The sequence below is a fragment of the Grammomys surdaster genome, unplaced genomic scaffold (assembly GCF_004785775.1).
Source record: "Grammomys surdaster isolate TR1022 unplaced genomic scaffold, NIH_TR_1.0 125789, whole genome shotgun sequence".
In the NCBI taxonomy this organism is placed as follows: Eukaryota; Metazoa; Chordata; class Mammalia; order Rodentia; family Muridae; genus Grammomys; species Grammomys surdaster.
This window is the reverse complement of record NW_021620620.1, coordinates 2,795,849-2,809,904: the sequence shown is the minus strand read 5'-3', so window position 1 is coordinate 2,809,904 and position 14,056 is coordinate 2,795,849. Positions and strand designations below refer to the sequence as shown.

The 14,056-nt window shown below is 48.6% G+C and overlaps 1 protein-coding gene across 1 annotated transcript; it reads left to right on the top strand.

Moving 5' to 3' along the window:
• Positions 1-433: 433 nt before the first annotated feature.
• Gdf10 (growth differentiation factor 10) lies at positions 434-12,523 on the top strand. The gene is made up of 3 exons (XM_028789136.1): positions 434-974; positions 8,914-9,842; positions 11,547-12,523. Exons 1-3 carry the CDS (start codon positions 668-670, stop codon positions 11,736-11,738), a joined length of 1,428 nt encoding a protein of 475 aa, XP_028644969.1. The 5' UTR covers positions 434-667; the 3' UTR covers positions 11,739-12,523.
• The last annotated feature ends 1,533 nt before the right edge of the window (positions 12,524-14,056 follow it).

The window sequence follows — 14,056 nt, the reverse complement described above, 5'->3', positions numbered from 1 at the left end:
CTTCCAACCACATAGCCATAGCATGCCATTGCAGGGACAACCCCGCAGGAGGGCCCCCCTCCAAAGTCCGCCCAGCCCCCGCGACGCCCTGGCTCAGCTGCAGGCAGCGACACTCCGGAGCCGGCTGCGGGGCTGGTCTCCCGCTCTCGGCGGGGGAGCGGGGAACGCGCCCGCCCACACCCACGGCCCCCACACTCGCGAGCGCACACCCCGGCGCGCGCACGCCTGCACACCGGGACGCACGCACAGCACACCGGGGCCACAGACCGGCTCTTGGCGACCGCGAGTGGGGACCCAGCCGGATTTCCCCCCTCCCCGCCCCAGGGCTCTGTCGGTCACCCCGCCCCGCCCCGCCCCTCGAACTCGCCAGTCCCAGCGCCGCTCCGTGGACTGCAAAGTTTGCAGCTCGAGGCCGTCAAGGGAGCGCGCCGGCGCGGGCTCGGCTGAGCTCCACGCGGCTCAGGATAGCTGTGACCGCTGGCCCGGCAGTGTGGATGCTCGGCGCACAGCGCTGCCACCGCGAGCCAATCCCACCACCTCGAATCGGGTCATCCAGACTGTCCTAGTCCCACACGGACATTCCAGTCGCGGACGAGGTGCACAGCCAACACCGAGCCCTCCCTTTCTGTCCTCTTGGGCTCAGACCCTTCACCATCATCACTCAGCCATGGCTCCAGGTCCTGCTCGGATCAGCTTGGGGTCCCAGCTACTGCCCATGGTGCCGCTGCTCTTGCTGCTGCGGAGTGTAGGCTGTGGCCACAGAGGCCCCTCATGGTCCTCACTGCCCTCTGCAGCTGAAGGTCTGCAGGGGGACAGGGAACCCCAGCAGTTACCCGGGGACGCAGCAGCCGCTCTGGGACCAGGCGCCCAGGACATGGTCGCTGTCCACATGCTTAGGCTCTATGAGAAGTACAACCGAAGAGGTGTTCCACCAGGAGGAGGCAACACTGTCCGAAGCTTCCGTGCCAGGCTGGGTAAGTAGAGGATGCACCAGGAGATCTTATTCATCTGTTCTCTTATCTGTCTTCTCTGTTTCTTTGCAGCTTTCTTCTCCCTTCCTTTCTTGTATTGACTTTTAATTCATTCTTCCACTGACAAATTCACTCAGTTCTCTGTACCAGGCCAGAGCTTGCAGTGGGAAAACCAAAGTGGTACTTGGTGGCAGACCTCCTGCCCCTGGGAGCCTGCACAACAGCTGGACAAAGGCCCACATATACCCAAGGCTTTAGACACAGAATGAAGACAGGCATGGGCTGAGGACGATCCGTGCCATAGTTGTGCTGGCACTTGCTGTATGGGGGTCACAGAAAGCATGCTCAGTGGGTCACAAGGCAGCCCCAGTGGAAGTGCCAAACACTGAGCCCAGATAGGAAGCACGATTTGGGTAACAAGAAAGCAAAGAGCGCTGAGAAGAGCTTGTGTCCACAAGACTGAAAAACCTCAGAAGACAGCCTTCAGGAAAGGTCCAGAAGTACCTCACCCCACTCTTGGTCCATGCTCCACTTCACTCTCTTCACACCTAGGGTTGACCTTGACAGAGGCCACTTGACAGAGGCTCCCGCCACCCTCTTCTTAGGGAAGGTGGCTCTGAGCCCCTGCCCACTAACTTTCTGCTGAGAAGCCCTTGCAGCCCTCCCCCACCACCACCAAGTGCGGAGGAAGTGAAGCCTTAGAAGCAGGTGGTGAAAAGACCTTGGTTGTCATAGTGACTACTCATGGTTTCAGAATGCTGTTCTAGAAAATGTGGGCAGGGGTCTCCTGCAGTCCTGTCTGGGAGGAGGCCATTTCCCGGGAGAAAAATTCTTCAGTCTTCTCTCCCAAGGTTGATAAGAACAAACCTCAGCCAACTTTGTATAGCCTCAGAGCTTCCCACCTGCTGCTCACTGGGTACCGTCTTGGCTTCCATTTCAGACATAACACGGGTAAGGGAGCATCTCTTCCAAAGAGCACATCCTTCATCATACCAGAATGTGTTCCTAGGTTCTAGGCCAACTCTGACCTCCCTGGAACCTTTTACTCAATACCTGGCATTCATTTCTGGAGAAGCATTATTAAAGTAAGCCACTTAAGAAACATTTGGCATGATTGAGTTAAATCATTAAAACTATGTGGACTTGTTTGTACTCTATAAAATGGGCAGTACATAGCAGCATCTCCTTTTTGGGGTGGAAGAAAGATGAAATGGAGTAATAATGTAAGTTCAGAGCCCTGGTCAGATGAGGTAGTATTGTAATGCCTGGAACAGGAAACACTGTGATCCCTGCTTTGTGTTCCTATAGGCTTGAACTTGACCTTTGGTGCCCATTAACTATTGTCCTTGGAACCTTGAAGTATGAAGAGAAAGGTCATCTGGGTCACCACTGCAAGAATCGAGCATATCCACTGGGCGCAAACATCTGCTGCCGCCCAATTATGGAGGGGTACAGTTCTGTCTGTTTTCACCAAACCGAGGTGACGATACTTCCTAGTACAAAATAATAGTGAGCATTTTAATGGCCTGGAGACCACCAGTACTCCCGTTTTACAGATTAGGACAGAAAGTCAGAACAGGAGAGAAGGTTGTATATGTCTGGGGCAATGAGAGTTGTTCCCACTGCCACTAAAGCGCAAAGCCTGGGAGCGGAGCAGCAGGGTTGAAGAGACAGGTTTAAAAATTCAGAATTCTGGTGCAGTCCTGAAATATCTGAAAGTACCCCTTTATTTGGGTCTCTGATACAAAGTAAAGAGTGAATTCCAACTTCAGCAGGTACTGGCTGTGTGCTATGGGACATATCAATCACCTCCCTGTTCTGAGGTTTTTTTCTTGTGTGATGGGGTGAGCAGTGAATAGAAGGTAGGTTTGCGCCTGGCACTCAGTCGGGGCTTGGTTGCTTGTACCTTGCCTGGACTCATCTACATTTCTTCCTAACTAGTCTCAGATGCTCCTGCCTCTTGATCTGGAGTCTGTGGGGTGTTGTGAGCCGAGCACAGACCCCTTGCCACGGCCCTGATCCTGGATCCTACCAATCCCAGCAGACTCCACATGGGCAGGTTTCTGCTGCCTCCCCAGGGTAGCACCTACTCCCAAAACCTGTTACAGCTGCTTCACCCTCATCTACAGGAGGCCCAGGTTCTGAGTGTGAGCTACCAAGTCTGTTGGCAGCACCCTGACCCATTTCCCAGACTCCACCAAGGGACAGCACTTCTCAGGACTTCTAAGCGTTTCTTTCCACTTCTAAATTGTGACTCCCCTCCTAATTGATAACAGTTTCAAAGGGACTCGGAGATGGCAAGTAGTTTGAGCAGTTCTTGGTATGTGCTCATTTGCAACTGATTACTTTTAACTATGATCACACCAGCTCTCCTTGCCCTCTTCCATCCTCCCTGAAGTGTACTTTGTTCCCTGTCCATCTGTGGATGGAAAGTCTTTGAGCCTGGTCCTAAGGGTGTAGGTTAGACCACCATTTACTTCTACACTCCCAATGAGTGATCTGCATTTAACCCCAAGCTTGTCACCCACCAGTGTCACACCAAACTAGATTTCTTGATCTCCTAAAAATACGTAGCTGTCAAAACCACCAAGACAAGCTCACTGCATTCTCACACACATTTACTCTAGTTCTGTTACCGTAGCAAAATAACAGGAGTTGAGTAACTTGTCAGGAGCAGGATTTATCTGGTTCACATTCAGAGGCCGAAAGACTAAACATGATGGTAATGTTTCTGGTGGTAAACCTGGGGTTATGCCTCAGTGTAACAGATGCATTCTGGCTGGAAGACTTGTGAGAAGGATTAATCAGGAGACAACACAGAAAAGCAGAAAGCAGGGGGCACAGGTAGCCTTTAGGCAGGTGTGACAGCCCCTCTCTTGGGAACTAAGTGAGATCTTCTTAAGAGAAGTATCTTCAGTGACCTAGTGATTATCCCTTAAAGATTCCAGTAGCCATAAATATTGCCACACTGAAGACTAAACACCCTGCCTTTGGAAACAAACCAAATCCAAAAAATATCATGGGGCATTTACTAAGCATTTCATTTGGAGGGCACACAGATGCATAGAATACTGGTTTCACCCCCAAATAGCTCACGAGGAACCAAAGAATAGGGCCAAGGGACAGATGTGATGGGGAAGTGACAGGCTGAGGATGCTCAACAGGATCCCCAAAGGTAGCACTGACAGGGAGAGGATGGACGGACAGGTTTTCACAGCCAGAGAAGACCACAGCAAGCTAACAGGACGGTAGGCTACAGAAGTGAAATAGTCCATGCTGTAGTGGACCTGTTGGGTATTTGGTTAGGAGGAAACAGGAATGCAGGTTGCAGCCAATCCCAGAGAGTCTTAATTTTGCCTGTTGAGAATGAAATGATATCCAAAATCTACCCCTGAGGGGGCAGGGCACAGAAAGAAAAGAAAGAGGGGGGAAGAAAAATGAGGAAAATCATTTATTTTTTAAGGTACAATAACAAACATAAGTCATTCCTAATCACATATCCTATGAGAAGCAAAGTTAAAATAGCATTTTGTAGAATTGTTCAAATTGTACACAAAAAATGCACATATATCTACAGACATATGCACACACGCAGGCATGTAGCTGTTAATAGGGTTGCATTTTCTGCATGCAGGTATTCCCATCTACCAATGACCTTGAGGAATTTACTGTGCCCTTTGGTCTCTGCAGTTCTTCCCAGGAAATGATCTCTTCGTATGGGTATTGCTGAGGTTTCTTACATAGTGGGGATATTAACCCTTTATTTCTCATAGATGATACTTTTGAAGCATGTGTCTGACATCGAGAGTTGACAATTATAAGGTAACTGTTACACTTGAGGCCAGGGGAGAAAAAAGCCATGATGAAAAGGTTGCAGCATCTACAAAGACAAGTGACTGGGGTTGCTTTGAAGTTCAAAGGGAGGAAGGAGGAGAGAGAATTCTCTGCCTCTGTTGGAGAGTTAGATGGCTTATAAGGCCTCCTACTCAGAAAGACCCTGAAACACAGATATTCGACACAGGCCTGTCCTGCTTCTTCTCTACTGACAAGGGACTGACTCTGTACCTCCTACCTCCAGCTTGCATAGAAGTTAGCATCTTCTGAATGGTGTGCCTACTCTCTTAGGCTCTCTTGTCACATCGTGACAATAGACAGAACACATTGGGGAGCAAAGGGCATGCATTTCAGGTGAGGAACACCCAAAGACACACCTGACTCTCCTCTCAGCAGCTATAGGACATTAGGCTACTTACCTGCTCTCTCTGACGAGTCAAGAACTCCCCTTTTGTTAACCGAAGCAATAGAGCCACTCTGACCCATCCCCTTGAGGTGTTCCTGCAGTGCAGGGTATGCACTAGGAATCCCATTATTCACATCTGTTTCTGAGCAGCAGCTCTTAGGCTTATGCTAGGATCTAGAGATACCCCATGAAGCACATCTGGCAAAGCCCTTGTCCTCTTGGGAAATGTGTTCTGGAAGTATATATAGTATCAAACAAATACACATCAGGATGTTAGGAATGCCCTGAAGACAAAGTCAGGGTGGACAGTACTGAGTGAGTCTTCAGCCACAGGAACCAAAGGGTGATACCATATGAGCAGAGATCTGGAAGAGGCCTGCCTCATAGGAGAGCCATGAAGGCAAAGGTACTATTACTGACACATGCCACTCAGAGGAAAGCCAGTAGAATGGGACCTGGAGTGGAGAGGACAGAAGTAGTTGGGGTGATTGGCTGGGACCTCAAGTGGGGACTTAGTAAAGGATCTCTAGTTAGGTAGCAGAGCCTGAACAGGAGAGATGTGCAGCTTGAATATTCCCATAATCTGGTACCTTGCTTAGATGGGGCTCTGTAAAGCCCTAATGTGACCAAACCCCGAGAATAATTATGCTTGTTACCATTCTGTGTTCCCAAGAGGCTCCCAAGCACTATCTTTGTCAAGACACCAAGCACCACACTGCTTAGCCAGAGTAGGCCTTTTGCAAATGTTTATTGGGATACAGGATGGATAAATGGAGGAAGCGAGGAGGGAAGGTGTCTTCTCATTGGCAGTGAGACAGGAGGCTCACACAAGGCTATTGCACAGGTTATAGGACAGCAACTTCTCTTGTTGCTTTCTCCTTGGTGCCCTATGCCCCTACCTAGCTGGAAACATTAGAGGTGCTCCAACTCCCAGCCACAGCCTGAAGCTCCTGACTTGCATCTGGGGCTGGGGGTGTCCCATCTGAACCTCACTCAGCATCTCCCACAAGGGAATGTCTTTCTGAGCAAGTTGCCTAGTGAGGGGTGAGCTCCCTCTGCCCACATGCATTCAAGCCAAGTGTAGTAGAATCCTTCCTTCTCACCTGGCCTATGAAGGATCCTCCCAACTCTGGACCAATGAGCAGGCTAATTAACACTTGAACTGGATTAAAGGCAAACACAAATTGCCAAGTCAGATGTTATAGAGACCAAGTGATAGTGAGCATGTTTGAGTTTGTAAAGGAAACCCTTGCTCTGGCATCCTTGGTCCTTTAAATGAAAATGACAGGGGAGTACCTTTGTGGATCCCTTATCATAAGGATACAGCATGGGTCATTTCTTTAATCCTCCAAGGATCAAATAAGCTGAGGATTCTAGTCTCCCTAGAAGAGTAATGAAAGAATAACACTTACAGTATGATGTTCTCCTCTAGGGTCTGGAGTTTGTTTTCTAGGGTGTTTTCAAGCTTAGGGGTGTGTCCTGCAGAGAGTGAGCTTCCGTGCACATAGATCAGTGAGCAGGAGGCAGAAGGTGACACAGGCTCTCCCCTTGATGTCTACATGCACGCCGTGCAGGAGCCCCAGGCCACGGCCAAGAGCAGGGAGACCTCCCTGTAGTTTCTAGCTAAGTAGTTCTGCACATTCACACACCTCCTCTGAGGTGAGTGCTTCCCCAGCTTCCCCAATATTCTTAACCCCCTGACATGCCTGTTTGGAGGTAGGACTCCACATCATGGCACTCAAAGCCACAGAGTTCCAGGAGGCCAGGTTCTTGAGACCCAGCATCACTTCACACGTGGCAGGGCTGATACACCTGTCTGCTGGTGGTGTGAGGATCAGGTATGGTAACATCTTCAGTCTTCACTCGGTCTACTGTAGGTGTTTCCCCCCTTCTCTCTCCTTTACAAAGTCCATTAAGAGAGTATGAATAAGTGGAGGATAACTGCAGTCACAATGTAATATATGAGAGAAAATAAATAAATTAATTAATTAATAAGTAAATAAATAAGAGTATGAATATTTGGATATTCCCAATAGAGTTGTACTTCCTTCCCAATAGAAACAAAATATTCAGCTAGTGAGTAGATTTTTGGAGAATTTTAAATTTTTTAATGTTTTATTATTACTCTCTGCTTATGTGCGAGTGTCTATACCTCTGCATGCATGTCTTGTGTTCAAGGAGACCAGAGGAGGGCATCAAATCCCACGGAAGTGAAGTTACAGACAGTTGTGAGCTATTGTGTAGGTGCTGGGATCCGAACCTGGGTCCTCTACAAGAGCAGTAAGTGATCTTAACCATTGAACACCTTTCCAGCCTTAAGCCAATGGATCTTTAAAAATAAGCCCAGCTCATCCTCTACAAATGGGTGTCATACAGACCAATCTGTCTCTTGAGGCGTATAACACCCCCTCAACATACACCTTCTGGGCTTACAAGCTCTGATCCTCTCCCAGCTGTACCAGGCAGGTAGAACTCTGGCTGGAGAAGGAGGAAGTCTACCCAGCTGCTTTGGTCTTCTCCTGATCTTTAGTGACCAAGGTAGAAATGACAAAAAAAAAACCTTCTTCCCTTCTGAAACCTAGAGAGGACTTCCTCATGGCAGAGAGTTTACCTTGCTGTCAAGGCTGGGGTGATGCAGGTGGCCCTGGGGAACACCTAGTAGAACCAGGAGAGAAGGAAAGGGCTTCCAGCTGCCACAGGAAAGCATGAGTGGAAGCTTTTTCCAAGCTCACAGCAGATAGATGTGCTGAGTGTGCCTGGCTCTCCTCGGCTTGGGCTTGCATCTCCAGAAGACGATGTGAGCCTTGGAGTGGAGTAGCATACTGTTGAACCCATATTGCTATCTCCTTAAAAAACAAACAAAAAAAAAACCTTTTTTTTGTTGTTCTTTGCTTTTTGTCAAGACAGAGTCTCACTATGGACAGCTCTGGCTGTCCTGGAATTTACTATGTAGACTAGGCTGGCTACATAGAACTCCATCTGCCTCTGCCTCCCAAGTATTGTAAAATAATAATAATAATAATAATAATAATAATAATAGCAGCAATTTATAAGTCCTGGGACATAACAAACACTGAATGGCTGCTTTTAATCCTATATTACTTTAAAAGGTGCTAAAACTGCAGCAAGAAAAAAGTGAAGATTACCTATTTCACTTCATTTAGAAGCGTGATCGTGCTCAACAAAAGTGGCCTTTAAAAACTGCATAGCACAGGCTCTGTGCAAATACCTGAGGCAGGTCCTGTAACTAACTAACACAAGCTATCATGAGCTCTTAGTGAAGCTGTCAGCCATGCTCATTTGCTCTTTGACAGCCAGTGGAAGGCAAGCAGGGAACAGCGGGAGCTTTAGTGTCTTACATACATTTCAACATCACCCTCTGTCTCCCCCTCCCTGCCTCTTCTCTCTCTGCTTCTCCTCTCCCTCCTTTTCTCCCTATTTCATCTTGATTCCTCTCAACGTGATGAAGACTACCCCCTCCCTTTGGAGCACCTTTCCAGCCCTAAGCCAATACACCTCCCTCAGTGGTGCAAGTTCATTGAGAGGGCCTTCACACCTTCAGTGTGAGAACTGCAAGGCGAGAGGGAAGACAAGTGGGCCCTGCTAGAATGCCAGATCAGTAGAAATTATTTTGCTATCCCACTTCTGGGCAGAAACCTGAGAAGGGCATGAAACAAGTCATGGTTTGTCTTTCCCTTACAGAAGTGATCGACCAGAAGCCCGTGTATTTCTTCAACCTGACTTCCATGCAAGACTCAGAAATGATCCTCACAGCCACCTTCCACTTCTACTCGGAACCTCCACGGTGGCCCCGGGCTCGAGAGGCACTCTGCAAGCCCCGAGCTAAGAATGCATCCTGCCGCCTCCTGACCCCAGGTCTGCCTGCACGCTTGCACCTTATCTTCCGCAGTCTCTCACAGAACACCGCCACTCAGGGGCTGCTCCGCGGGGCCATGGCCCTGACACCTCCACCACGTGGCCTGTGGCAGGCCAAGGATATCTCTTCAATCATCAAGGCTGCACGAAGGGATGGAGAACTGCTTCTCTCTGCTCAGCTGGATTCTGGAGAGAAGGACCCCGGAGTGCCACAGCCCAGTTTCCACATGCCCTATATCCTTGTCTATGCCAATGACCTGGCCATTTCGGAGCCCAACAGTGTAGCAGTGACGCTACAGAGATACGACCCATTTCCAGCTGGAGACTTCGAGCCTGGAGCAGCCCCCAACAGCTCAGCTGATCCCCGCGTGCGCAGAGCGGCTCAGGTGTCTAAACCCTTGCAAGACAATGAACTGCCAGGGCTGGACGAAAGACCAGCGCCTGCCCTGCATGCCCAGCATTTCCACAAGCACGAGTTCTGGTCCAGTCCTTTCCGGGCACTGAAACCCCGCGCCGGACGCAAAGACCGCAAGAAGAAGGACCAGGATACATTCACCGCCTCCTCGCAGGTACTGGACTTTGATGAGAAGACGATGCAGAAAGCCAGGAGGCGGCAGTGGGATGAGCCACGGGTCTGCTCCAGGAGGTACCTGAAGGTGGATTTTGCAGACATCGGGTGGAATGAATGGATCATCTCACCTAAATCCTTTGATGCCTACTACTGCGCTGGGGCCTGCGAATTCCCCATGCCCAAGGTACTGCTTCTGTGTTCTGATCTTGTCTCATTCTACCTTGGCTCTGTCCCAGTTGGCCACCCCTCTACCTGCCTGATGTGTCTTATCATTTGCAAAATGGAAACGATGCATCGCCTGTCTGCTGAGGCAGAAACAGATAGAGATGTCCCCATAATCTGTTAGGATTTTTTTGGCTTCACGGTACTTTTTAAAATGATACTATTTTAAGTTGTTGGCTTTGATTTTTTTTTTTTCCTGAAACCATGTCTTTGCATGGCTTCAGCCTTCCTGTTTAACCCCTCCACCTCCAGCTCTCTGGGATTGGAGACATGTTCCACTATACCTCGCTTTGAATTTGGGTTTTTAAAACCAATGCATCTCTTCCCTGGAAGCAGGGGGAGGGTGGGGCATCTCCACAGAGCAGCCATCTGCAGAGATTGAGTCAGTGCTGCCCCCTGGTGGACAGGTCACGTATCCAACTTTTTTTTCCTGACCAAGGCTCGCCTGTTTAGCCTGACTGAACCAGGAGCACTGACTCCAGTGATCAAACTGCTTTTGGTGTCAGTGGCTCTCTCAGAGAGCTGTCGCTGATTTGACACATTTAGTGGGTCAACCATCCTTCACAGTGCACAGCAATCTAGAAGATACATAGTCCTGGACTGTTTTATCTTCCTGACCCTGAGTTTTCACCTTCCTCCAGGCTGGGTTAACTCCATCTATCCATCACCCTGTTGCAGCCTGTGTTGTAGTAGGCTGGTCCTGTCAACTCTCAGCACCCATAGCAGTTTCCCTCTCAGTTAGCTTTGCAGAGTACTCTGTGGTATGTCTTCCAAAAAGTAAAGTTAGTTCATAAATCCAACTCAATAAACAGACTAAGTGGGAAACTCCGGACCCAGATGTGGGTCATATAATCTGTCTGGAATTAAGGGGCTTTTCCTCATCCATGCATGCACGAGCACAAGACAGAGGAAGGGAGGCAGCTGGCAGAGAAAGATAATCTGCTGAAGGGCTTCGCATGGGACCAAGACAGATGTGGGCTCACAGCTGCTGCGTTATCAGCCTGGCTTGCTGCCTCCTCTCTCCTGCAACAGCATAAGGCTTGTCCACGACAGCTCTGATCAGCCAGCCAAGAGCCGAAGCCCATGACCTGGCTGTCTGTGTTCATCTTTTCAGAGGTGCCCACTCTTCCCAGGCCAGGCTACTTCCTATGTGAGACATCTTGACCATGTTTCTTGGCCATTTTAAGCCATGTTATCTGTGTCAGTACAATGAAGGTCATGTTGTCAATATACATTAATAAGACATCAAAACCGAGAAGATGCCTGAATGCTGCACCTGTCACCCCAAGTCAAACACGTATTAAAATGCCTGTCTGTGGTCCCTGCCACACCAAGTGTATCATTTTGGTTTTAACCAGGGTCACTCTGGAGGCATGTCTGCTGACTGAGTGAGACATGATTCTAGGCTTTCCCTTGCAAAAGCCTCCTTCCAGCTCCAGGTGTTTCTAGCAGGCGCCCCCAAGTGGCCAGTTACATGTAGCAGATAAAATATCTAGAATAAATGGGCAAACTTAGGGGCACCAGGACTGAGCCTGTAACAGTTTCAGAGGAAACATGCTAGCTAAGGGCAGAGGCCTTTTCTTCAAGTCCACCCTTTACATAGCCTCCTTTGAAAAGAAGCGATAAACCATGTGCTCTGAGATAACTGTCTTTTCTCATCTTGTAGATTGTCCGCCCATCCAACCATGCCACTATCCAGAGCATTGTCAGAGCTGTGGGGATTGTCCCTGGCATCCCAGAGCCATGCTGTGTTCCAGACAAGATGAACTCTCTTGGAGTCCTTTTCCTGGATGAGAATCGGAATGTGGTTCTGAAGGTGTACCCCAATATGTCCGTAGAGACCTGTGCCTGTCGGTAAGATGGCTTCAAGACAGAAGGCAGACCTGCTTCATCCTTGCCCTGCAGAGTGGCAGTCTTGGAGCCAGGACTTGACTCGGGGAAGTTCCAGGTGCTAGACAGAGCTTATAGGCAGCCCCGCTGGGACCAAGAAAGATCTGCCCACCATGCCACAAACAAATTCTTCCATTCTTTCTTGCTAGTGATAGCTCTGTAAAGACTTTTTGAGTTCCTGGAAGGAATCTGGAATTAACTGTGGTCTGCAATTTGCCCATCATCCCTGCCCACATTTTTCAAGGCTTAGAAATAGCATGCATCCACAAATGTCAACTCCAGACATTTGTCCTCTCAAAACCTGGAAAGACTATGCAAATCTTGGGGCAGTCCCTAGCTATGGCAGTTTAAATGCTTATCTTAAAACCTTAGGGCTGCATACTAAACACAGGACCTAAACCATGGCATGAATGGGCATTCCCTCTTACATTTCACTACACACACTTTTATACATGCAATATGCACATGTAATCAAGATTGATTTCCTCTTTTAATATATGTATTTTTATTTCAAAGCAAAACAGAGAGTTGACCCCATCCCCCACAGAGGTAATAGTACAAGTTAGGTATGGGTTGTTTAAACATGCATATGGAAATAATGCATACAGTAATATGTTGGAATACTAAAAAAATAACCAAGATTTTATATTTTTGTAAATTATACTTTGTATACTGTAGATTGTGAGTGTTCTGTGTTTTTATGGAAAGCTAATAAATTAAAGGTACAGTGGTATCTGGAAAAACTGAATGTCACCATTCCAAAATATTGATTATTCCCTTATCCAGTCTGCAAATCCCTACCCTGGGCTAGCATCAAAATGAAATATGGTTCCAGGACGGCACAGATGCCTTCCTAGAGTTTCCTCCTATACCCAGCCTAGTTGATTGGTTGGTGTCTGTGGCAGCTTTTATATTAAGTGACAGGGACAGATCAGCATAGGAGCAGAAGGAGACTTGACATATGCAGTTAGGGAATATCTCAAGATCTCCACAGTTCAAGAGGAGCAAGAAGGGCCAGATGATCTTCTTTGTGTATTGGTAGAATACACATCTGTCTCCCAGCATCCCTGTCCCCAAAGGCTATCCCAAATGACTATAGCATGAACAGCATTGGCATGGTATTTGCTTTCCTTACAGTGGTAATTCTAGAAGTCCTGAGTTGGGCAATTGTTAAGGAGAAAACAGGTGCAGTCTGAGACAGATGCACCGCACTCCCTTCAGGCAGGGCTAAGGGCACAACACCGGCCTGGAACCACACCACAATGGCCTACAGCTACAAAGCTTGCTAAGAAGGGGGCGAGCTGAGAAGCAACTGGGCCTGCTAAATTCAATGTTCTCTAAGGTAGTGTTCCAGGAAATGTAGGTGAAGCAAGGGGGGAGACAAGGAACTGTGCACACCACCCCTCTCCCAACCACCACATCCATCTGGGGCTGGGTGCTGCTCTGCTGTTTGCAAAACCCTTCAGTGCGTCCAGCTATAGGGAAGGGAAGTTGGATGAGCAGCAACTTCTGCTTCCAGCCTGCTCCTTCATGAAACGCCACCTCCCAATTCCATGGCCCTCTCCTCAGGAGGCCCAGTGGTGTGGGAAGCCTGGGAAGCCTCTGAAGAAGGCTGAAGTGGCAGCACTGTGGTCTGGGTGAACCGCAAGAGCATCTGGAATGGGTAAGTGGGAGAGACATAAAGGAGACTTGATGGAGTCTGTCAGTATCCTCGTGTCCCATCCTCTGAGATGCTCCGTGCACTCTAGGACATGTGCATACACAGATATCCATGCCCATTAGCCAGATGAGGCAGGACCATGACCACCAACACATGCTACCTTAGTCCCTGATCCCTGGAAGGATGCACATGAAGCTAAATGAGTCCTTCGAGCTGTTATAGATGGTGTGGATGTTTCAAGCTGACCTGCAGACTTGGTGTTTCGCTTGCCATGTCAAATACTGTTGGAACATGGTGGAATATGATCATGTGAATAGCAAAATAAACTAAAATACTGGGGCTTGAAATGACTCTGCCCTTTCTTCCAAATATTAGCTTCTGCTGTTGCCTTCCTCACTTAGCTTTTTTCCCATTGAACTGCTTGCACTCTTCTCATACCTGTGATAGCTTCGTTTAGTTCTTTCTGACATTCATAATTTCTGGGAGACCACTGGGCTTCTCAAAGACCTGCAGCCTCTCAAAGTCTTTGTTTCTAGATGCCTGGGATGCGTCAGGGCAACCTGGGAGGCTCTGAGTGGGATCCAGACATGGGCAGGGGGTCAGGCAAGTGAAGGATGCATAGTACT